Source organism: Silene latifolia, chromosome 2 (assembly GCF_048544455.1).
Source record: "Silene latifolia isolate original U9 population chromosome 2, ASM4854445v1, whole genome shotgun sequence".
Lineage (NCBI taxonomy): Eukaryota > Viridiplantae > Streptophyta > Magnoliopsida > Caryophyllales > Caryophyllaceae > Silene > Silene latifolia.
In genome coordinates this window covers 194553754-194578434 of record NC_133527.1, presented here as the reverse complement: position 1 = coordinate 194578434, position 24681 = coordinate 194553754, and the positions used below count along the sequence as shown (strand labels likewise).

Sequence of the window (24681 nt, the reverse complement as noted above, 5' to 3'; positions counted from 1 at the left end):
GAGCCATAACCCCGTTACCTTGGCAATTGGCCGAGAGCGACGGGGACACAATGACCGGTACGCTAGAAGATTTGCTGCCGAGCCATAACCCCGTTACCTTGGCAATTGGCCGAGAGCGACGGGGACACAATGACCGGTACGCTAGAAGAATTGCTGCCGAGCCATAACCCCGTTACCTTGGCAATTGGCCGAGAGCGACGGGGACACAATGACCGGTACGCTAGAAGAATTGCTGCCGAGCCATAACCCCGTTACCTTGGCAATTGGCCGAGAGCGACGGGGACACATCGGTCGGCACGTAAAAGACGCCACTCAGTTAAATATGCATTCAAACCGCCTCGGCCATACCAAAGGTAAAAACGAAGGCACTCAATTAATAAAGCAAAAGGACAAACAACGGTGGTTGATCAAAGCCCCGGCCAAGCCAAAGGCCAAAAGGATAAAGTTTGTTAAAAGAGTTAAAAGAAGAATACAGACGACGGCCGTCCCCATAGGGGCAAGCCTAAACGCAACCTACCAAGAGAGTTTTTTACAAACAAGGAAAAAGCAAAAGCAAAAGATTACAAACATATCAATTGAAGCGCCAAAAGATGGCAGGGAGGAAAGGCTCAATAGTTGGCCCCCGAACAGCTAAGGCTATCCGAGACGCCGGGTGAATCTGGTGACGACCGCCCGTCTCCCTATGCCTGATGCTGCCCTCCATCGGAGGCAGCAGCGTCTACGGTGGCCGGCTCAAAAGAAGGCCCGACATTCTCAGCCTCCTTCTCGGCCTCCTTTGCCTCATAGGCCGCCTTGGCCAACGCTATCTGAGCCGCCTTCGCCGCCTCCTCTTTCTCAGCAGCCGCTGCTTCCGCAGCCTCAGCAATCTCATCAAGGAGCTGGTCATATTTATCCCACGGGAAGCCGTCGGGGACAGAGCCTGCCTCCACAAGCTTCCTGATTGCCTCCTTAGCCGCCTCCTCAGCCTGCTCCCGGAATTGAACGCACATTTTAGGAAGGAGATCATCTTGAAGCATTTCAATATCCTTCTCCTTTTGAGCAATGATAGCCTGTGCGTCCCCGAGCGCCTCCGCCTGTTTCTGGAACTGATCCTTCCACTCGTCCCTCTTGGCAACCATGGCGTCATAGGTTTCCTTATACCTATCCCGCTCCGCCATCATCTTGGCCGTGGCACCATCAGCCTCCTCAACTTTGGCCTTCTCGGCCTTCAGCAACTTCTCAGCCTCCTCCACACGCTTCTCGGCAGCAGCGAGATCGCGCTTAGCCTTCGCGGCTTCCCCCCTCGCAGCAGAAAGATCAAGCTTGAGCTTTGCAATCAGTGGCCCAGTTTGGGCCGCGGCCTTTTCCCCGCTCCGTGACGAGGAGCGGGTGAACGGATCCACCTCCCCAACTTCTTGTATAATCTCTCACCCTCCGCCACAAGCTCGGTGGGAGGAATTTGCTGAGCTGAGGAGTCAACGGTGATATTTCTATCACCCGCCTTTTCAGGGACCTTCTCAGGCTGCTTCTCTGATGGCCGTTCAGTCAGAACGCCGGCAGCCGATGGTGGATCTGCAAAAAATTTACACAGAGCATCCATGTCACCATGCATTGATACATCGGAAAGCCTGTCATCAGGAATGTCCAACGAACCGGCTAAATCCGAACCACAAGTTAGATCCGTACCAGTTCGGACCCTCTTATTTTGAGGGCTGGTGGAGGCAGGTTCCTCCCCGGCGACGGTGGAAGCAGGCGGTGGACCTTTCCTCTTCTTCGGAGAAGGGACCTTATCAGCGGCCACCTCCTCCTCAGTAATATTGATCACCTCCACGTGATCAATCTGGACCACCGAGGTCGAAGAAGGAGTTGGCGTCGATACCGCCGCCGACTTGGACGCTGCCTTCTTCGATCTCTTCGGCACGCCTCCAAGAACCCGTGCCTGGGCCGTCTCCCGATCTAACCCCCTCGTCTGCTTTTCCATGACTTCGTTGGGGGATAGCCTGCGATCTTTCGAATCGGCCGTAGGATGCCGGGTAACAACCTTCCCGTCTTTATCAAGCCCTAGCCTCTTCAAGTCCTTCTCAACCAGATCCCGCCCAAACCGATCTGCAAGAAATCAAACAAGGGTTACATAAAGGAAGGAAAACAAGGCTCTGAAAAAGGAGCACAACAAGCAAAGGTGGGCCTCACACCGACCCCACTCACCCCAGTGAGGGCCGGATGAGGCCGACGCGGCATAGCACTCATCCGAAGAATAATCCGAGTCGGGGGCAGCCATCCCTCCTCAGCATCAAATAGCCGCATTGCCCGCTCCTCATCCGAGGTAAGAGGGACAAACGAAGCGTCCATCTTGACCTTGCTACCCTGGGTGACGTGTCTCTCATACTCTTCCCGGGTCTCACACCGTAAGTAAACGGGGCTCTGGAAAGACCGAGGCAACGGGTAGTCCTCCGGCACCCGGACGTACACCCATCGTCCCGGCCAATCCTTGCAGGAGGTAAGCTTGTTCACGGAGACATAGCCTGGCTCCGTCTGTACGCTGTACCACCCCACTTTGCCAGATTTTGACGGCCGAAGACTATGGAGGCGACGAAACAAGTTAACGGATGGGACCTCCTCCCTAAAGAGACAGATCCATACAAAGCTGACTATCGTCCTCATGGCCAACGGATGCAGTTGGGCCACGGCGACGTTCATAGCTTTGACAATGGCCATGACGTGTTCATTCAAAGGAAACCGGAGCCCATACTCCAGATGCCTAATATACACGCCGATATGACCCGGGGGAGGACAGCAGACCGCCTGACCCTCCTTAGGGATAACAATTTTATACCCCTCACCAAAGAAGAAATGATCTCCGAAAAGAGTCTCTCCGGAGCTGCTTGCGAATTTATTTGTAAAAGCACGGTCGAGGCCGATCGTGCAAGCCTCACCATGATCCGAGATGATCATCCTTCCACCATCAACGGGAGCCCTCTCATCACCATCATCATTGACAACATCAACATCATCCTCATCCTCCAACTCCTCCACGAGGGACAAATCAGCTACGGGAGAAGGAGACCTAGGGCCCCAGTGTCTTAACGGGACGGCCTCTAGCATCCCCTCCTCGTCAAGGCGCGGCGAGAACCCCCGGCGCGAAGCACTTTGGTCCCAAAGATCGCGAAAGACATGTTCATAACAGATTACTAACGAAATAAAAGAAGTTGGTTTGATTACCTCGAAGAAAAATACTCGCCGGATCAAAGACCGAAGATTTGCAGAAAAGAAAGCCCTTGAAAGTTTGGAGAGATGAAGATTTTGGGAGAAAATTTTCGAAAATTTGAGGAAATGAAAGTAATGGCCAAAATCACGGAATAACTGCCCTATTTATAGGAAAAAGCCCATGAAGAAGGACCAATCAGGGCACAGCCCATGAAGCGTTAACCAATCAGCAAGCGGACACGTGTCAGACATGCAACCACGGAATGTCAATCATCGCAACAGTTGAATGTCAATCAATGCTACAGTTACCAAGCGTATTCAACACGCCCATTCACATCTCTTCGCCTGTTCACCTTCCACACCAAATTCCTAGGCATCTGCTCTCCGCCGGCCACATGATCGACCAAGCCAGGGAGCACCGGCCGGGGGCAACCGAAATAACCACTCTCGGCCCGGTCTCGGCCGGCATCACATTCTTTCCCACATCAGATACCCTTTACGCATCCATGTGGAGGGGGGATATAGTAGGCCTACGAATGATCAAGCCGATGCTGCAGAAGAAGCCGACGCAGAAAATTTTTGCATAACACTTGCGCAGAATATACGCTCAACGTACATCGGAGCCCATGCCACGGCATAGACTACGCTGGGGGCAAATTGATGGGGCATATTCTGCACCGCTGACCAAGTCAACATATTGAGCAAGGTCAAGGGTATCCACAGCAAAGTCAACGACTTAAACAGTCTAGCCGATGGAGCCCATCGGCTGTCACTGGTCCCGGCCGGACACACGGCCGCCGGGGCACATTTCCGCGTACTCATATCCAAGACCCTCGGCGAGCCTGCCACAGGTCCATCGGCCGAGGGTACAACGGTCTTTTCACCTGATAGCCACTTAGCCACCTGGCCACTACGTGACAAAAGGTGAAATGCCTATAAATACTCCTCAACCTTCATTGAGGAAAGGATCCAAAAATTAACCTAATAATCACTATTCATCTGGTAATATCTTCCTTATCTCTCTACAATACACGCTTAGCCAAGTTACAGACTACTTCTCTCTAAGTTTACTGACTTGAGCGTCGGAGTGAGTACGCTCGGCCAAAGCCGAGCCCTCAGTTTGTTAATCGTTGCAGGAGACCCCGAGGAGGATTCAAGCAAGGACATCTTTCCACTAGCTACGAGTGGTATCAAATATCTGCTCTGGAATTACACCCGGAACACATGTATTACCAAACCGCATCCTCCGCTTAGCGGAGTATCTCCAGAAGTTTTCATCAAGTGAGGGGCACTGTTGATGTTTGTAAAAAATGAGGGGTACCAAGGTGAATTTGAAAAAAATAAACCGAGCATACGACGTAAATAAACTCTAAAATATTTTTGGGTTGACGAGTATTCTTTAATTGGTGGTGCTATTAAATACGATACAATAACCGCTGGTAGCATCTTATGTACAACTAGCTTTGTGCCAGTTATTATATACAACTAATTATGGCCCGTACATGCTCGCTTGTGTCATGTGTTAGGAACCTAGGACTATAAATGCTTTTTATAATACATGACACACATCCACCCAGTTTTTTATATTTTCCGTTCTATGCTGTTTCTCCTGCTTTTGAATCCGCATTTATTGGCTGTACTAATCATTTTTTTTTTGGCCCTATGAGGATGAAATGACTGAGTTTGAATCCTTTGAGGTTGGCTCATCCATTGCTTTTAAACATAATTCGTTTATATAGTTATGTAATGTCGTGAATATTATGAGTAATAATGTTTATTCGTTTATCTTTGGTGCACCTTGGTCTGCAGGAAGCAAAGAAACCTTCCTCGCAGAGGCTTCGATATCTTGAGGGTCTGATGAAAAACAGGTAAAGTTGCTTTCTTACAATCTTTCTGAAACAATATCTGATTTACCAAGCGTGGGAACAACTCTTTGATTTTTACACTGAGAGGCCAAAGGCCATAGATTGTTGTTTAAGATGAGCATATCTATTTGAAACTTAAAATGAGTCATATAGAATAGATTAGACAAAAACAGAATACCTAGGGACTAACCTGCTAAAAGAAATAGGGTTTGAAACTCATAAACTGTATATATAGTCACACTAAATGTCCATTAATGAAACATAATTTTGTGAAATTAGGGACCTTTTCAGAATAGACCGGAGTTAATAATATATAGCTGAGTAGCTGATATATCTTTTACTTATTTCTAAGACTAGAAATGTTATTAGTAAGTTGTGGAGAGTGTTAAGGCGAACACTAACGATAGTTAAATAATTATTTCTGGTTGTCAAAGTATCATTTGTATTCAAATTAAAATGGAGAACATAATTTCTCATTTTCTATTGAAATTAAAAGAAATAGGGTTTGAAACTCATAAACTGTATATATAGTCACACTTTAGTTTCTTTCTATTGAAATTAAAATGGAGAACATAATTTCTCATTTTCATTCCATTCCAGAATGTATTCGTATCCTCTTGCATGTGTGTATATACAAACACAACTGTTGTGCTACGCTTCATCAATACAACAAAGATATGCAGCCTTTATCCTTTACGTAGTTGGCGATTATATTATTTCTGGTTGTCAAAGTATCATTTGTATTCAAGAAGGAATATGTGTTGATTTGCTTATACATTCGCTTAACTTCTTGCAGGAATAGGAATACATAGTTACTGGCAAGTCTCACGGTGATTCATTATCGGATCAGTTGTTTGGTTTCAAGGAGTAGCGGCTTTATTGAAGTTCTAGAGGCCTGAAGGGAATTTCACATGCTTGTGATTCGTAAACTTTGATCTGTTGCCTTTTCTGCCAACGCTCAGAAATTTGCGAAAACTTTACTCTTTAATTCAAACAGGTCAATCGAGTAAGATATCGGTTGGTTCAGTTCAAGTTCTGATAATCTTTAGGTAAAAAGAATACTGGTAAGATGGGGCTATTCTGGATGCAGGTCATTTTCGGTAGAGGTGAGCAAAACCCGATATCCGATACGGTTTCCTTGGAAACCGTATCGGATATCCGATTTTTAAAATCTCCTTTCTTAGTATTCTTATCCGATACGGTTTTTTCGTATATTCGGAAACCGTATTGGTTTTTTTAGTAACTTAAAATGTGTTAAAAAATTATAAGAGTAAATAACTTATAAAGTTTAATAATAATAAGGTTTAACCACCTACATATTGAATATTTTGTGATTTATATATATATTTTAATATTTTATTCTAGAAAAGAGGCAACCGTATCGAATACCGTATATCCGGTTTCATATTTTGCCGATCCTGATTCGATACGGTTTTTAAAGAACCGTATCTGAAATTCATATCAGAAATCCGTATAATTAAATCCGTTTAGCGTATCAGATGCGTATAATAAAACCGTATCGTATAATTTTGCCCAATCCTAATTTTCGGGCCAGTTATTATCAAGTTGTTTAGGAATAATAAATGATGTGCAACAATAAATATTCGAGTTAGGCTATTTTAATTGGGTCAATTCTAGAATCCTTAGTCAGGCAGGATTAGGGATGACATGTGACCCAAACCGAACCAAAACCGAATTGATCAAAAGGAAAAAAAAAACTCGACCCAAATCCGACGCTTATTAACCATACCCGGTCCACTATATAAAAACTCTTATCCGAATTTATTATTGAGAAATCCGAACCAAATTCAAATCCGGTCGATACGTACCCGAACCCCATCCAATCAAATATTTTTGAAAAATTAGGCAGAGTTGAACTTAAAATTTCAATTTTCTCATAATAAAATAATTTTTTTATATAGTAAAATTTCACACATGCTCGGATTCATACTTGTATTATGGTTACCAAAAAAACCCAATTAACATTGTAGTAGTACTGTATAAACCGATTGAGTTGTATTATGAAAGAAAGCAAGGATTACCATTGATTGAAATTATCAATCCCTCTCTTACCAAAAACCCTAAATATTCTCGAAAAATCATCGCCTAAGCATCAACTTTATGGCCGACGATCTTCAATCGAGAGTTGGAATTTCCGATTCTGAAACCAAACGTATGTATTCTTTTGATTATTTATTATTACTTCTACAACTCACTCCGTTTCTGATATCGCAATATAATATAATTATTCTAATAGTGATATTATTCCGATTACGGTATATTATAATATACCGTAATATCTTCTATCAGTTTCAATTATTTGTTAATTTATATACATGCATCATGCATGTCAATTAAAGTTCATGATTATGTTACCTTTAAATTCATGATTATGTTACCTTAAGATGTTGGTCGTAGATTGAGCGCGATTTACCAGAATGCAATTGAAGCCCCATCAGATAATTTGTTGTTTAAATTTGTTTCTCATAACTAGGGATGCAAACACGGATACATTACAATTTGAATTTGAAAGATGTTGAGCTACTTGAGTGATTTGTTTTGCCAGGGGGAATTCCAGATTTTGACTCATGTTACACGTACGGCCTAGGTTGAATCGCTTGAATAACAAAATCGTATTTGTGGTTGCTTCACACTAATACAAATTTTATGCCCTTTATAAAAAGAATATAATTTGGTATTGATTTTGTTCGATTAATGATTGATTATCTGGTCATATATTTGTTGTTGTTGTGATAGGTTTTGAGTTTCCCAAGGATTTCTTCGTAGATTCTTGTCACAGTCAAGAAAAATGTGAGTTTTTACAATACGAGTCTAAAGATCTATTGAGTAGTTCATTTGCGCTCAAAGCCACTGATTTTGAACTTGTCGTTGACAAACCAACTGATTACGGTGTATATTTTATTGACGACCAATATTACACCTTAACTTTGTGAGTTTTTAGAATACGAGTCTAAAGATCTATCGACGATTTCATGCTCTCCTAATTGATTATTGATTCATCTGGTTGTCATATATGTTGGGCATAGACTTGGAATTTATATAGAGATAGATTATTCCGCTTAATTAAGCGGATATAATTTGGTATCAATGTTTGATTGATGTTCGACGATTTCATGTCTCTCCTAATTGATTATTGATTCATCTGACAGTCATATATGTTGGGCATAGACTTGTAGTTTATCTTACGATTTGTAGTTTCAATGATGTTTGCTTATTTTTGGTCTGATAGCTTAATTTTATTTTGTCAATTTGTTGTTGTGATAGGTTTTGAGTTTCCTAAGGATTTCGTTGTGGGTTGTCGTCGTCATCACAGTGAAGAAAAATGTGAGTATTCAGAATCTGAAGATCTATTGAGTAGTTCATTTCCGCTCAAAGCCTTAGAATATTTCAATTCTAAGGAACAAACTGATTTTGAACTTGTCGTTGACAAACCAACTGATTACGGTGTATATTTTATTGACGACCCAATATTACACATTAACTTTGTCGCGCAATCGCGTAGTTCTGGACTTTCCAGCCTCTTCTATGCTGAAGTCCAAACTACCTCTTTCTCTCCTGGTGAAAATGATGATATCAAATTGTTTGGTTGCTCGATGTTACTTCGCGTTGATTCCCAAAATCCAATGGGATTTGGTTGCGATATTTGTGATTCAGAGACCCTTATTCATCCAGGCCCGTTAAGTGGCTATTGCGTTCAGAAAGGCGATATGTTTAAGGAATCTCTGTTTTGCAAATATAGATCTTATAGTACAATCAATGTGATTTCTTTCCGAAAAATGCTCGAAAAGAATAAGGAATTCTATACTGTTTGCTCGAAGAAAGCTATCCAGCTCCTTAACTCTAGGGTGGTAAGAATTTTTGAAACTTTTCTTTCTAGTTTTATAATTAAATTCACAATTACATTTCTCTAGTTTATATTTTCATTTATCCTTTAATTAATGCTTGGATTTTTTAGATGGATGCGATGACGGATAAAAGCGGTGCTAATGTATCTCATGCTACACTATTGGATGCGAGTTTAAAATCGGTGAGTACTTCCCGTATCCCTTTTTTTAGCATCTTTCTATTGTGTTGTTTACTTGTGGATGCATAGTCACGACTCTAATTATGTACATCAGCTACCTTTGTATTTTGTAACATGAACATGGCAGCCAGAAATGTAGATTTTTTTTAATCTATGGGACAATTTACAATTTTTTGTTGCATTTCAGATATGCAATTGGGAGCTTTTGGAAGTGGTTGCTGCTATGGATGGTGATGGTTCTGCTATTCATGTTAACTTCACAGTAAAGTCTAGCGAAATAAGTAGTCCGATGATGTGCTTTGCAGAGCTATCCCTCCCGGAAGAACTCTTTTATGCAAATTGGACTATGGACAAAGAGCCCCTCTTGGAAGTTCGCGGTTGCTGTATCATGAAGAAAATAAAACCAGGCAAGTGTTGGAAGAACTTTTCTACTTTTTTATGCAAATTGAACATGTACATTACATGCTTGTAATCTGTCAGAATGCATGGGTAGTAACTAAGTCTGATTTTGTGCAGAGACTCAATTTGGCAGATTATGTGGTATGTGCCTTGATCAGCTTATTCATCCAGGACCGGCGTACGATTATTGTAGTGTTGTTGGAGATGACTTTGCTGGAAAAGACTTCAAGCTCGTAGGTTCTGGGTTTTTTTAGAAGTCGTTTTAAAGACCCGGGTTTTGTTACTTTGTTGTCATCATGATTAGTGAGAAATGCTTGCACAATGCTTCGATTGTCATTTAAATGGAAATAGATGTATGAAGGATTTATTGAGATTGGTCGTATATTTTTGGATCTTGCATTGTTTTGAATGTATTAAACGAATGTAAATTCTGATTTATGCCCGGTAGAATGTGATTGTCAGTAAGTTTTAGTCCTACCAATTTGTTTTTACCCTATTCCAGGAAACTTTATTCATTGTCATTTGTCAATTTGATTTATGCCTGGTAGACGTGTGTATTGTGCGATGCGCCTCATTGACCCATAGTTTAACCTGCATTTCGGCCTCAAAGTTCCATCAAATGGCCTAGGCTCATCGGCCATCAACAATGGGTTGGGCATCGGTCAAAAATTGGACCGGACCGGACTGGGACCGAAATCGGCAAATATTGGACTGGGACTGGGTCGGATTACAAAAATTTGTCATTACATGCCAGTTTTTCAAATTCCGGTCTAAAACTTTCGGTCCATTGAACCGGATTAAAAAAATTTGCCCATCAAAATTTTGCATTATTAATTAAAAATGGAAATTTTAATTGCTTATTTTATTTATTATTTTAATTGGGTGATACCGAAATTCATGCCACCCGCTCGCGCCCTATCATCGTCCTAATTCTTTTTAAACATTTATTTGTCTCAAACTTCCAATCATACGTTGAGGAAACACAAATTTTTTTATTTTCATCATACCTCATTCGTTGAGGCAACCGATTTAATTTTCGAGGAAATACAAATTTATTTGTTTTCATCTTACATTAAGGATACACAAATTTATTAGCTCCCAACAATACTAAGCCAGTAGCATGAACACAAACACGAACACAAACATTGGAACATGACTGATTGTTCGATTGCACCACATACGACATACTCCCTCCCATCCAAACTAAAGGTTACATTTGACTTTATTACGCTTGTCGAGGCGCATTTTGCAACGTGAATATATTTAGTTACACATTATTAAAAATTATAAAAATTTGATATTCTTATAGCATTCATGACGATGAATCAAACAAGATCTCGCATGACTATGTTTTCTTTTATACATTACTAATAATACCAAAGATTCTCTACAATCATGAATAGTGCCAAAAAGTCAAATGTAACCTTTGGTTTGGATGAGAGGGAGTATTTCTTTTAAACGTCAGAAGAGCCCCAAATCGGGAAAGACGGGCTAAAGTGAGTCGAGATCACTCCCGAGTCCATCAATTGTACCATTGGCAATAGTTTCAAACATCTTGGCACCTTATACTGGCTAAGGGATGTCCCTCTTGATATCGCATATTCCCTCAATTTTTCAAAAAACCCATTTTTCACAACTCGAATCTCGAGTGGCCCAATCGACTTATATATGACTCGACCACGACGATATCTAGTGCTTAAGGAATTCTCCATTGCCAAGCAACATTGTCCCAAGACCTCTTCACTTAGCTTAATTTTCGGGTCCTTAGCGAACAATTCCAAGTATATGACATAGTGGCCCGGGATGATCTTAATATGGGCGTAACTTGTGTACTCTAGCACCATTGTATTAAAGGGTTTGAGTATCATCGATACGCTTTCGATTGCTTTTAGCAACTCGGATTCTGTTGTTTTGTCTGCGTCAATGCCAAGTACCACATTCTTTCTTCGAACGAACTTGAACTGCGGGGTAGAATTGTAAAACCCTGTTGGGCAAAGCACGTCCTCAACTCGGTACCTAATGAAAAATTGTATGTCAACAAAATTAAATTAACACGAGCGTATCTTATTATAGTCTTAGTACAGTTACACTACCTAACATCTCCAAAAGCTGGCAAAAAAAAAACGGAAATTTTACATGGTATCCCTTTAATTTTGTCAGATTTTCCACGGTATCCATGCTTTTAAGAATCTGCCTATGATACCTGTAAAGTTCTATTTTTGTACTCATAGTACCCCTAGTGTAACGGTTGTTAGATGGACGTTAAGTTTTGATGATGTGGCAATGAATTAGTAATTAAAAATTATTAAAAAAAAAAAATGGAAAAGTAAGGGTACCATGGAAAATCGGAAAAAATTAAAAGGTACCACGAGAAATTTTCATAATTTTTAATTACTAATTTATTGCACATAATGAAAACTTAAGGCACATTTAACGACCGTTACATTAGGGGTACTATAGGCACAAAAACGGAATCTCAAGGATACCATAGGCAGATTTTTAAAAGCGGATACTATGAAAATCTGACAAAATTAAGGTATATTATGGAAAATTATCGGGAAAAAAAAAGTTGTAGTAAAAGAAATGTACCTATACAAACCGGTAGAGGTGGTGACCAAAAGCTCATATTCCGTCCCAATTTCAACATCGGCAAGGGCGACAGGTTGAGAATCCGATTCGATTCCCGAGGAATCAAGAGGCATAAACTCAAAATAGGCCATGTTTGGTATCAATGTGAAAGTGGCCTCATCATAAGGCTTACATATTGGGTTTAAATTGACCCCACAAGCACACTCCGCCGAAGCATATCTATGGCTCACCAAAGGTAGCCCACTACTATAATACTCCAAGGCCGATATGTATTGGGCCATCGAGCCCGTTACCCGGGCCTCCAAATACTTAGTATTAGGCCAAATCTTCGGGATTATTCCTTCCCAATTCTCACCATTGCACGCCGAGTTTATAAACTCGGCGAGCTCAGTATTAGGCCGACCCATGAATGAGTCGGTTATCTGGGCCCGTAGGCCCGGGTCTGTAATCTTCGGGCTTAAGAGCCCGGACGTGATGTCCTGGCATATTTCCGAGTAATGGTCCTTGAGAAAGTGAACGACCGTGACAAGGGTCGCGGCAAAAGAGGCCCCGACCCGAACCACGTCGTGTCGTTGGTAAAACCCACATAGGAGTTGAGTGTACATGGATTGGAAATGATCAAAGCAATGTATGGATTCAATTGGGCTTGTGTAAGTGTCTTGGGCCGAGTCCATGAAATAATGGGTCCGAAAGTAGGCTGTTGAAACTGCATGGGTTAATAAACCACCTGGAGTTGTTGATTGATCCTTTGAAATTAAAAAGAACAATGATTTTCCTTTGTCAAGTCCTTCAATGCTTCTGCAACAAACATAGTCACAATTGTTGGTTTATTAACCCATTCATGAGCAAAATGGCTCATCTGAAATAATAAGACGAGATTTTTTAATCAATTTACAGTTAAATGTGATAACTATTTAAAAACAAGTTATCATAAGTTGTAATACTAATTGTACCATTGTGGTTACATTTAAGCATAAAATGGTCACATATGCCCGTCTAAAGTTTCAAACGAAAAGTGGCCGTTTGAAACAAGAATTTGCGTAGTCACAAAGGCACAATTTTTAGTTGATGTCAACTAGTTTAATTATTGGTAAAATTATGATAGTAATACTTATAACTTGGGTTCGAACTCCGTCAATATCAACATCATCATCCTTGAGGCTTTATAAAAAAAAAAAAAATTTATATTCACAATTTTCATTAATTCACTTGAGAGTATTGAAAATTTTCAGTTTGAAAAGCTCAGGTTACTTTAACATTGATTAATTATTTTATGTTTGTTTATTAAAGTTTAAATTGAGTTTGAAGGTGTATTTATCATTGTAAAAGTATATCTCAAATTAAAATCTAAATAGACTAGAAATGTTGCACGTAATTTGGTATCGAATTTCATTACGCAAAGTTTACATGATATGTCTTAGACTTGTTAAAATCACTTTGGATGTGATACCCTCGTTTTGAACTTGAAAGCTTGGTGTGTCATATCTCTAGGACTCTAGGCTAGAGGTGGTAAATGGGTCCAATCAAGTGGGGGTATAAGTCGGGTCATTTTAGGTCGGGTTGGCTCGGGTCAGGTCATTTTGAATTTCAGGTCAATTTAGGGTATGAGTCATTTTGGGTCGGGTTGTTTTCGGGTTAACGGTTAAAACACTTTAATTAGTACTATTTTGATTATGAAATACTATTTCACAAATTTAACTATTTATTAAGAATGGTTGTAACCAATGAAACTCTATTTTGATGCATGTAACATTAATATGATCTAGTACTTGTAGTTTCAGGTCATTTTGGGTCAGTTTTAGTCATTTTGAATCGGGTCATTTTTGGGCCGGATCTTTTCGGGTTGGGTCATCTCGGTCGGGTCAACATTGGGTCAATCAAGGTTTGGGTTGAGTTAATTTGAGTTTAAGGTCATATTCGTGTCAAGCAAGTTCGGGCCATTTTCAAGTCTCGAGTGAACCTTATCAGGCGGAGTCATTGGGGCGGGTTAGCTTTGTAAGATCTACTCTAGGCCATGAGTTTAGAATGGACAATTTGCTTTTTATAATCCATCGCTTTTACGAAAACTATGATTTGGAAAAAAAAGTTTGATGAATTATTAACTTGTGGTTCTCAGTCTAAAAAAATTTGACAAAGAAAAACTCCCAGCAACGAGTTCATTAGATAAGTCTTTTCAAATCATACTTCTCGAAAAAATATCGATTTAAAAAAAAATCATTATTCTTTGAACTTGTCTAGAAAAGTTATGGTCAATTACAACAAATTCTCAGTTTAGGTGGACACTATTCGACTAAAGCCGTAGTCGGATAGTGTCTCTCTCACAAAATGAGAGTAGATAGTGCAAATGAGTGGGAAATGAATATCCCCATTTGTATTTTATGAGAGGGCCACTATCCAGTGACGGAGCCAGGATTTAAACTTTGGGGGGCGAAAAATTTTAGAGGGAGCGAACGACTAATTTCATAAGGTACACTCGAATTTTTTTTGAAAAATTTAACTAAAAACTTCGAAAATTTCATCCGTCAAGGGGGCGACCGCCCCTGCTAGCGCCCTTCCCCCCCTACTATCTGTTTATAGCTATAGAGAGATAGTATCCGTCTACAATGAGACGGATGATTAAAATTTTTGGTTAAAAACTAGGGATATGACCAGTCATTTTCCGATTTAATTATGATAATGAGTTTTGACAATTGTTGTCCGTAGGACCGATGAAAATCAAACTAGAGTAGAAAATGGACCATTATAGATCTTGATGTAATAAAGGACATATAGCAACCCTCAAAATGAGACAATTATTGAATTGGAAAGACACAAAGTGGTCACACCACATTAACAGGATCCTGATGTTTAGGTTTTCATTTTATCATCAGATTATTTTTTTTTTAATTTTTTTTAAGGTAAGGAAACTAGGATGATTATATATCAACCTAGACCTGTACTCGGGCCGGGCTAGGGCCGGGCCGGGCTGGCCAGGGGCGGGCCGGGCTCTCCTGGTCAAACCCGGGCCAGGCCAGGGGGAAGGGACGGGCTTGGCGGCCGGCCGGCCAGATATCTTGGCCGGACCAGACCGAGGCTAAGGCTAAGGTCGGCCGGTGGCGGGCCTTACCATTTTATTTTTTTTATTTTTTATTTTTGCTAAATTGGCGGGCCAAGGCCGGGCCGGCCGAATTTCGGACCGGGCCAGGCCAGGGTTAACGGCGGGCTAAGGCCGGGCCGGGCCGGTTCAGGCCAGGCTGCATAAAATAACGGGCTAGGGCGGGCCGGGTCCGTGCCGGGCCGGGTCAGCCCGTGCTGATGGCCAGCTCTATATCAACCTATAACATTTTTGCGGATGTGAACGGTAAGCTAAATTCAAGAATTTCCATTTACCACGAGTAACCATGAGATAAAAGGGTCCAAAGAAAGACTTTCCTCCGGAAAGTACGCATTTTAATAACCCAATAAGGAATTAAAAAATAAACTTAGCTAAAACTTAAAACAATACAAAATTTTACATAAAAAAGAGCATAAATTATACTCCCTCCTATTCCGAATAACTGTCCCATTTGCCATTTCCGTCTATTCACATAACTGTCCCATTTGCCATATTTGGACATGTTTTTCGACTTTCCTACCCTTACTCTTTTCTTTATTTACCACCCAAACCACCCCTAAACCATCATAGTCAATACTTTTCATTATTTAACTCCTATATTCTTACCCCTATACAATACTTTTCATTATTTTAACTCCATTCCTTAATTTTCGTGTCATTGTCCAAATGGGACAGTTATTCGGAATAGGAGGGAGTAGTATAAGACGGTCTCACACCGTGAAACGGTGCTCAATTATTGCTAACAAATGAGTTATCTTTTTATATAATCTCTAGATCCACTTTTATCATCTTTTTTACGATCCGATCCCCTTTTATCATCAGATGTTATTTCTACCAATTTCAGAAATCTCTAAATTTCAACGAAATTTGAGGAAAAAGGTTAAACGTAGACATCACAATCAATGATCATTGATCCGACTTGAAAATTGGACATGTTAGGGATAAACGATTTGACTTATTTATGTTGTTGGGTTATTACAAAGACCGGTACATTATATATAGATTTTTACCTTTTATTTTATTGGGTTTTTCTAACGTGTGTCCTAAGGGCACACATTAAGAAACCATAAAAGGAAAGATTTTCAGGATAATTTCATTAAAAATGGCAACAATGAGTTCATCTCTAAATTTATCATGAAATTATCCTGAGAATCTTCTCTTTTATGGCTTCTTAATGTGGGCACACGTTAGAAAAACCCTTATTTTATTACTTGTAGATTTTAAATTGTCATTTTTCATTTATTTTCATATCTCACCTTATTATATTTTGATATAAGATAAATTGATCTGCAAATATCGAATAGAGTAATAATGAAATATTTACTTTAATGAAAATATTTATCTACATAATATAAAAGCTGAGTTTTTTCTTGACTTCTGATTGGCTGCTGAGTTTTTACATGTGGGTCCCTCATGTTTTCTTATTCTATTAATTACCCTCTCTCCTCGACACAATTCTTATTCCTATCTCTTATTCTTATTTTAATTATTATATTAAAACATAAGTTAAAATGTCACAATTTACATAAAACTAGTTTTATACTCGTACAAAAAATATACGGGTCGTAATAGCAGACGCTATCATTAGATACATGAGCATATAATTGAGAGTGATTAAGTGTTTAATACCGTGACAATATAAATAGTCATACTTGGAGATTCGAATATTTGATAAATATTAGATTTAAATACCAGATCATATACAACCGTATTTTATCAGAATTATATTAAAGGTATTTGACATGTTAGACCCGTTGAATGTATGTAAATTGTAACATTTTAACTTATGTTTTAACATAAGTAATTAAAATAAGAATCCCCCTACTACTAAGAGAATAAAAATTCTCTTAGTTTTCCCTCCAAAAAGCATCTAGCTAAATAAGGTAATAAATAATTTTTTTTTTTCATTACATTACTATCTTTTCAATGAATATATTCGTGTTAGTCCAGTGGTAGCTGGTTTAAACATTGAAGCTTGCAGAAATGCAGGAGTTGAGAGGTCCCAGGTTCGACTACCAGCTGGGGCGATGATCACTTGGCCACTGCAGCCCCCGAAGGGGGTGGCTTACATGGTCCATGTGGTGGTGCGGGAATGTATGGGCCCGGGGGGACTCAACCCCCTCGTCATCAAAAAAAAAAAAAAAAAAAACTCTAATTTTTTAAATAAATTCATAATTATGATTTTTCATTAAAATAATATAAAATTGATATTAAATTATAAAGTATATATAAGTCGCTAAATTTTTCATTAATGCAATAATTATTACTGTAGAGAATAATTTGACACATGCTTACTATTAGCTTCATGACAAAAAAACATTAACTAAAAAAAATTCACAACTTAAATAATTTTTTTTATTAGTTTTCCATTTCAATTTTTTTTGTTTCATATCAAAATACAATGGAGTGAACTGATAAATATTAATGATGTGCAAATTTTAAAAGTATAAATCCTCCTATATACTAATAGAATATAACTTTTCTAAAATTTTCCCTTCATAGTGCTCAAACTTATATATGGAAACAAATTAGATTTTCATTTATTAAACTAATTTTCCATTTAAAATAATCTATACATAAAAACTGTATCTCCTATTATTAACTTCGTGACGAAAAATGATTTTTCTAATAAATTTGATGTAGTTAAAACATTTTCATAAAAAACACAATTCATGGAATTATTCAATTCTTTTGATTAATTTTAATATTAGTTGTTTTTTTATAAAAATTCGCGAGATATAAATCTAAAATCTATAACTAATACACTAAAAATTAAAAGACCTTTATTTACCGCGCATTTGCGCGGGATCTACACTAGTATGAGATAGAAATAGGAATTGAGTTGAGGAGAGAGGGTAATTAAATAGAATAGAAAACATATTGGCCCACATGTAGAAACTCATCGACCAATGAGAAGTCTTTAAAAAACCCAACTTTTATACTATGTAGATGTTGCAATTTACATACATTTAACGGGTTTAACATGTCAAATACCTTTAATATAATTCAAAGAAAATACGATTGTACATTATCTAATATTTAAATCTAATATTTATCAAATATCCAAATCTCCAAATATGGACTATTTATATTGTCACGGTATTGAACACTTAATCACGCTAAATTATATGTTCACGTAATATAGCCCCTGCTATTACGAGTTTATGACCCGTGCATTTTTTGCACGGGAATAAAATTAGTTTTAGTTCAAAGTAGTGATTTTATTTTATGAATTTTCTTAAATCATTCTCACTCAAATAATAGCACCAAAGAACGGTTTAGCAGTTTGTAATTTATATTTTTACTTTATTTTAATTAAAATATTGGCTCTGTTTGGTAAATGACATATTAGCCAAATTTCAGCATATTGGAGAGGTTTAGCATGTTTGACTTACGAATATGTTATTTAGAGCGTTTGGTTAATGGCATATTGAAATAGCATATTGGGGTCCAATATGCTATTTTGCAATATGCTGCTACTACTAGCATATTAGGTTAGCAGATTAGAAAGAAAAAATATTGTCTTATTTACCCCTTAAAAAATACTAACCTTCCTTTTATATATTTAATAAATAATTTAATCATATCCTTATTTGTCATTTTACAAAGAATCTAAACAATCTGCTAATCTAAAACTGTCAATTACCAAACACCTCTAAAACAATTCTGCTAAATAAATCTGCTAGTCAAACCCGCTAAATCATTATGCTAGTCAAATCTGCTTTCTAAATCTGCTTCTGCTAATATTAATCCGCTGTTTACCAAACATGGCCATTGTATTTTTGATAATGAAAAGATTATATTTTAATTTTAATGAAATGATAAGAATTTAATGAAGAAAAATCTCATTTGTTTCCTTATTCGAGTGGATGCACTTAGAGGGAAAACTTTTCATAATCCTTATTCTTGCTATACAACTAGTGTAGATCCCGTGCTAAAGAACGATTTTTATAGATTTTTCTATTTTGTGATAGAGATGTCCTCAAGTACTTTTAATTTAATGTTATAATCTACTAAATATAATATTAGTAAGAGGTACAAAAAGAAAGTTTGCTACAATCGAAAGACAAGCTAGTTAAGTTAAGCTATTTTTGTCTTAATTTATATTATATTAAAAACAACTAGTGTAGCTCCCGTGTTACAGCACGGTATTTTTCAGATGTGATTGTTAGATATATTTGCATTTAAAGTATTACTTTCAAGTTCAACTCATTTTGAATTTGTTGAGGGCTCATATTGATAATATATCGTATTAGAAAGATCAACATTGTCGATCCGAATGAATTAATGAATTTTCCATAATATTTCGTATTTGAATGGTTGGTCATACCTATTTCATTTCTATAACTAAGTGATACATACTCGACCTATAATTTTTATACTTGACCTATATATTTTTTTTTTCTAGTAAAAGGTAAGTATTGTATTGATAAAATTATTGTAACCATATGAAGAATTTTCCAATAATATTTCGTATAGGAATGATGAGGGTTAACAATTTTAGAAAAGATTGCATAATATATTAGGGATATTGATTGTTTCTTTGAATCAGTAAAATATAAGTGTAATATAAATAGTGATTGTTTCCATGTAATTTTTATACTTGACAGGTGAAGTTGCAAATTTTATTTAATAAAACAAGCCTAACTTAGAATACGTTTAAATTAAGGGGCTATAATATAGTGATGATATTCAATAAGACAGACCCAACAAAGAGTAGTGAATGTTAGGCGGGAAAACTACTTTGAGATTTTATTCTCTTAGTAGTAAAGGGAGAAGGGAGATTCTACATCATTACATACAATTAATTTATGACATTAATAATACAATTAAGTTAGATGTAAAATATAATTAAAACGGGTACCGATCTTACAGCAAAAATAGGTAAAAACAGTATAGCACGCATCTACAAAGATGATTTACGAACTACTAAAGAAATATTTTCACTTTTACATTCATATAACCGATTGATTTTTTTAATAAACTCTTAGAGTGTTATAGTCAAAAAAAATATTTATATACAATAATTGCTATTTTTTTATGCTTTTCTACTTTTCAAACTTAGATTCATAATTTTAAAATTTGTAACACTTACTCCCTCTGTAGTCAATAGTTACACTTTTTTTGTGTGTTAATTTTACTCTACACTTACTCCCTTATAAACTTATGATGCAGAATATGGTAATATAGTGATAGTGTAGACTAAAATATACGGAGAAAATTTAGATAATATGGAGTAATTTAGAAATAATATAAATCCTAGTTGAGTGAAACTTCCAATGATACCAAGTTCAAGCTTATCAAGAGCAATTTTTGGATGGATTTATGGCTTGAGAGTTCTATCATCCCTTTAAAAAGATGGTTGACTTGGTATATTTGGTTTGTAAATTATCACATATATACTCGAGAGTTTACCCATGCGCACTGGAGATAACGATTGCGAATTCCTCTTCATCCAAAAAAATCTAAGTGGTAATTTTCTAGGTTGTGTCAAATATGTTATCAATTCATTGAAGAATTATTTTCTTAAAAAGAACTAACTTGGAGATAACAGGCAGGGGAAGGCTATATAGCAAATGCCTCTTCACCATAGACTCGGCAGTTGTTGGTATTAGCTTTTGCACTCCTCCTGAAGTCCCTGAGCTTCATTTACACCGCGAAAACAATCCAAGTTTCATGTTAGTAACGTAAAAAATTCGACGAAACAAGGTAAGCAAAAACAGAACAGTTTTAGTCTCTCTTTTAAACAAGCCAAATAACATCCCATTTGTATAAATATTACAAGTTTTTTTTTTCTAGTATCTAAACATTTTGCTTTCGTCTTATAAATGTTGTTTAACCCGTTTTAAATTTAAGACGGGATTGGATACTTTTCTTTTAAACAAGAATTTGTGAAAGAAGAAATTTAAATTTAAAAGGCATGCTACATACCTACGAAAAAATTCAGTGACACGATGAGCACAAAGAATAGGGGAAGTATCACCATTAGCGATACGTAGGATGTCCGGTTTCAAGTCTTCATAGGACACAATAGGTACCTTTGATTTGAAGGTCTCCTTATCTTTAGGACACCCATGTCGTTTCAAGTATTCTACCTCTGCGTTTTGGCTAAGTATCTCCGCCAACACCTTGTCTTGCTCTTCTTCGCATTTGCTAGTCACTTCCTCTATGAAATTCAGTAATGTAATTGCATCATTAGAGTCGGTAACGAGATCATTTTCTGTTCTCCCCATTGTTTGAACTACAAAATGATTTTAGAAATTGAAATGAATTGAAGTGAGTTTGATGATGAATTTAAGGGTATTTTACATGGTCTTGCTTTGTATAATAAGCTTTTATAAGGAAATTGAGGGTTGGGGTAGGTTGGATTGAGTGTAAGGGAAGGAGACAAAATTCATTAATTTTTGGAACTCGTAGACGCTATGTTGTCTTTGGTGCGTACTGAGAAAACGTACCCCGAGTATGACTCGAAGTCTAGAAGTCATAGTTTCAGGCCATAAATAATTTATTCAAAATTGCTATTGGAGGGGCTTTAAAACGAGACACTTAAAAATCTCGCTGAAGTTTTCATCACTAGACTTCAACCTTGCAGGCCGAATTTGCTCTTTGAGGGGCTTGATGGATGAATTTAAGGGTATCTTAATCATGATTGTCAGAAATGGCATACAAAATGTATTATAAATTTTAGATGTATGAATTATACAGCTATGGAGGCATGGAGCTATTAGTATTAAATAAATAAATATAAATACTCCGCACGTCTTAAACATAAGTCGAATAGCTGTGTTAAGCTGTTCTCATTAATGAAAGAATATGGGTAACGTATAAAGAATGTAAGGGATCCAAATTTCATTATAGGAGCCATGTGATAGTATCAAAATATGATCTTCGTGTTTGTTTTTTTACAATTTTGTACAGTTTCATTCGATTATTCATGAACATTTAGATCAACTGGTAAAAGGGGTTGTTGTACTCTGTTAAGCCGAGGTTCATTATCTAAGGAAGGACCTTTATTTTCCTAATTAAGCTTCGCAAAACTAAACTGAAAACAAAGTTAAAGCAGTCGGAATGAGCTGTGAGTTCGGTTATATATTAAAAACAATGTATAAATTATACACGGTAGAATAACACCGTCAAACATGGAAACTTAAACTAAAGTAAATCAAACAATTAAATCATAATACACCATAAGTTCATAAAACAATCGGACCGAATACAATCCGGTCCGGTCTCCGGTTCTACATAAATATTGTGACCGGTCACCGGTCCGGTCCAATCACAAAAAATCACCTTTAAAAATAGAACCAGTCCGGTCCAAACCCGACATAAAACGGACTTAAAGGGATCCGGTCCGGCCTCCGGATTTGGGAAATAGGGTTGTCCAGTCCGCGGGTCTATGTGGTCCGGTCCGGTCCAGATAGACTAACGCTAGCATGAGTATAGGTTGGGACAATCTCCATCGAGACCATCCCGTTCAAGAATGTTTTCTAAAATCGACTAACGCTAGTATGAGTAGCAGCGAATGTAACAAGTAACAACTCAGTACCTACAATTAAAATACAGATTACAGAGTAACAATTGTGAAACTAGACTAAAATTTGCTAAACTAGACTAAAATAATGAATGAAACTCAACTGAACCGAATTAAACAGAAATGAGTAGAAATTAAGTTTAAATGATTACTCTACAAGTAAACGTGGGCGGATGGAGCATATAAAGATGAAGGAATTTATAAAATATCGCATGTCCAATACAATGAAGAGAAAATTGACATTACTAATCCGGCGACAGGACATTCGGTACAGAAACATTGCTGAATCTTTCAATGGCATGCTTCAGCTCATAAGGATATCAGAGTCGGTCACTAGGTAACATTCTTCCCAAAATCCTTGATCGATACTAAACTTTCTTTGTACGCACATATATTTTCACATCCACTCGCTTGCGGATCATCAAGAACGAATATTTCTTTTGTGTTTGTGTCACACAAGACTAGTTTTCTGTATCTTTGGCTGAAAACAAGCATATTATCCCTCAAAAGGGTAAATGCTCCCATAACTCCAGAATCCAGTTTCATGCTAAATTTCCGTGTCCAAACCCCCTCGTTCCACGTCCATACACAACAAATTGTGTTATCCTTAGGAACAGAAACAAAAGCAATCGAGTCACGATAGACAATCAACTGACTTCCATAGGCGGGCCTAGTCTCGAATTTTGGCATTGGAATCTCTTGACATGTATCAGCACTAATGTCAAATGAAACTATCATATCGAAACTCCAACCACAAGGTAATAGCCGGGATGCAAGCCAGTAATAGCATCCGGTCACAAAAACATAACTTTTGTTCGACTCAAAATTGTAGGAACGGTCCATATCCCCCCAGTATCTCCAAGAATTAGTTCTCAATGAATAGATTAAGATCGACTTAGGATTATCGGTCGTTTCAGAATTTTCTTTTGTGGTGGGACTTCCATAACCCAAAATTATAATAACTTTGTAGTCTTTAGTCTTGGAGTCATATCCAAAACCATAGCCGTTTTCATAAACGTAAGCTGAATTAGTTGCGAGATTTGGGTTCCAGCAGGTGATATCCGGTAACCTCTTGAACTCGTTAAGTGCAGGATTCCATAAACTACGTTTAGGAATAGAAGAGCGAAAACTGCATACATAGTTCATCCCATCACAAGGGCCACACAAGTATGAATTGTCGAAAGGGGTGTCTATCCTGTTATACGAAAAAGCTCTATTCTTCGTATCGTCTATCAACAACTTAAACACGTCTAGCTTACCTAATTGTGTTACGGAATATTGAACAATGAGGCAATCACGCCAGTTGTTGGTATCGTAGTAGTTTCTCAAATGTTTTGATATAAAGTGAGAGCTTTTAATGATACCATACCATAATTTGCATACGCTTTTGAATTGCAGCAATGCTTTGACTGGTAACCGAGATAATATCTCAATTATCAAATGCTCGGGGATTTGATCTCCGTTCTTAATTGAAACCCCAAACAACTTCTTTCCTTGCCTTTTTGTCCTTCAAAAAAAGAAACTAAAAAAATAATCAGTATTTATTCTATAAAAACTAGTGCTCCGTATCTTCATATTTCATGGGAGAGCTGAGGTTTTAAAGAGTTCACCTTTTTGTAAGAATATCTTTCTCTGTATTTGCAGGCCTTCGAGTCCGATATTGTTCCGGGTAAAGAGCCATTTCTCCCGATTAAGGTGAAAGGCAACCGGAAAGCGATAAATGCGCACAAATTAAATCAGTAGATAGACTGAGATCTCATATAACAAGTAACAACCGTCGATGATATAATACTTAAAATCATAACGATTGCTATCAATCATCTCATTTGCGCGAAATGTACTTCAACTCCGTATCAATTTATGAAATACCGAGTAATTAACTCCGTATCAATTTGTTTCTAATCAAAAAAAGGGAAAGTAGAGTAAATAAGAGTACCTGAATCTCAACGGAGAGAGAAAATTATACTCCGTAGAA

The 24681-nt window shown here is 37.7% G+C and overlaps 4 protein-coding genes across 4 annotated transcripts in view; 2 read left to right on the top strand and 2 right to left on the bottom strand.

Annotated features, from left to right (window-relative positions):
• The first annotated feature begins 7022 nt into the window (after positions 1-7022).
• Positions 7023-9966, top strand: LOC141632328 (uncharacterized). Its single transcript, XM_074444884.1, has 5 exons — positions 7023-7221; positions 8334-8917; positions 9025-9096; positions 9281-9500; positions 9610-9966. Exons 1-5 carry the CDS (start codon positions 7170-7172, stop codon positions 9744-9746), a joined length of 1065 nt encoding a protein of 354 aa, XP_074300985.1. The 5' UTR covers positions 7023-7169; the 3' UTR covers positions 9747-9966.
• Positions 9967-10548: 582 nt separating this feature from the next.
• LOC141644176 (uncharacterized) overlaps positions 10549-24681 on the top strand; it is a 61635-nt gene continuing 47502 nt past the window's right edge. The window contains exon 1 of the mRNA XM_074453647.1: positions 10549-10921. The gene's annotated coding sequence lies outside the window, so the exon portion shown is untranslated. The remainder of the gene's footprint in view (positions 10922-24681) is intronic.
• Positions 10910-21536, bottom strand: LOC141644175 (indole-3-acetic acid-amido synthetase GH3.4-like). The gene is made up of 4 exons (XM_074453646.1): positions 21107-21536; positions 20717-20818; positions 12082-12879; positions 10910-11508 (listed from the first exon to the last, which is right to left on the bottom strand). The coding sequence occupies exons 1-4, from the start codon at positions 21406-21408 to the stop codon at positions 10947-10949; spliced, it is 1764 nt and encodes a 587-aa protein (XP_074309747.1). The 5' UTR covers positions 21409-21536; the 3' UTR covers positions 10910-10946.
• On the bottom strand, positions 23040-24387 carry LOC141641895 (putative F-box protein At3g21120). The gene is made up of 2 exons (XM_074450539.1): positions 24317-24387; positions 23040-24213 (listed from the first exon to the last, which is right to left on the bottom strand). The coding sequence occupies exons 1-2, from the start codon at positions 24385-24387 to the stop codon at positions 23040-23042; spliced, it is 1245 nt and encodes a 414-aa protein (XP_074306640.1).

Coding starts and splice junctions, on each gene's coding strand:
- LOC141632328 (XM_074444884.1), top strand. CDS start 7,170: ATGGCCGACGATCTTCAATCGAGAGTTGGAATTTCCGATTCTGAAACC. Junction 8,918..9,024: donor AGCTCCTTAACTCTAGGGTG/GTAAGAATTTTT, acceptor TGGATTTTTTAG/ATGGATGCGATGACGGATAA. Junction 9,097..9,280: donor TGGATGCGAGTTTAAAATCG/GTGAGTACTTCC, acceptor GTTGCATTTCAG/ATATGCAATTGGGAGCTTTT.
- LOC141641895 (XM_074450539.1), bottom strand. CDS start 24,387: ATGGCTCTTTACCCGGAACAATATCGGACTCGAAGGCCTGCAAATACA. Junction 24,214..24,316: donor AAAGATATTCTTACAAAAAG/GTGAACTCTTTA, acceptor CTTTTTTTGAAG/GACAAAAAGGCAAGGAAAGA.
- LOC141644175 (XM_074453646.1), bottom strand. CDS start 21,408: ATGGGGAGAACAGAAAATGATCTCGTTACCGACTCTAATGATGCAATT. Junction 20,819..21,106: donor GTCACTGAATTTTTTCGTAG/GTATGTAGCATG, acceptor GTGTAAATGAAG/CTCAGGGACTTCAGGAGGAG. Junction 11,509..12,081: donor ACCTCTACCGGTTTGTATAG/GTACATTTCTTT, acceptor ATTTTTCATTAG/GTACCGAGTTGAGGACGTGC.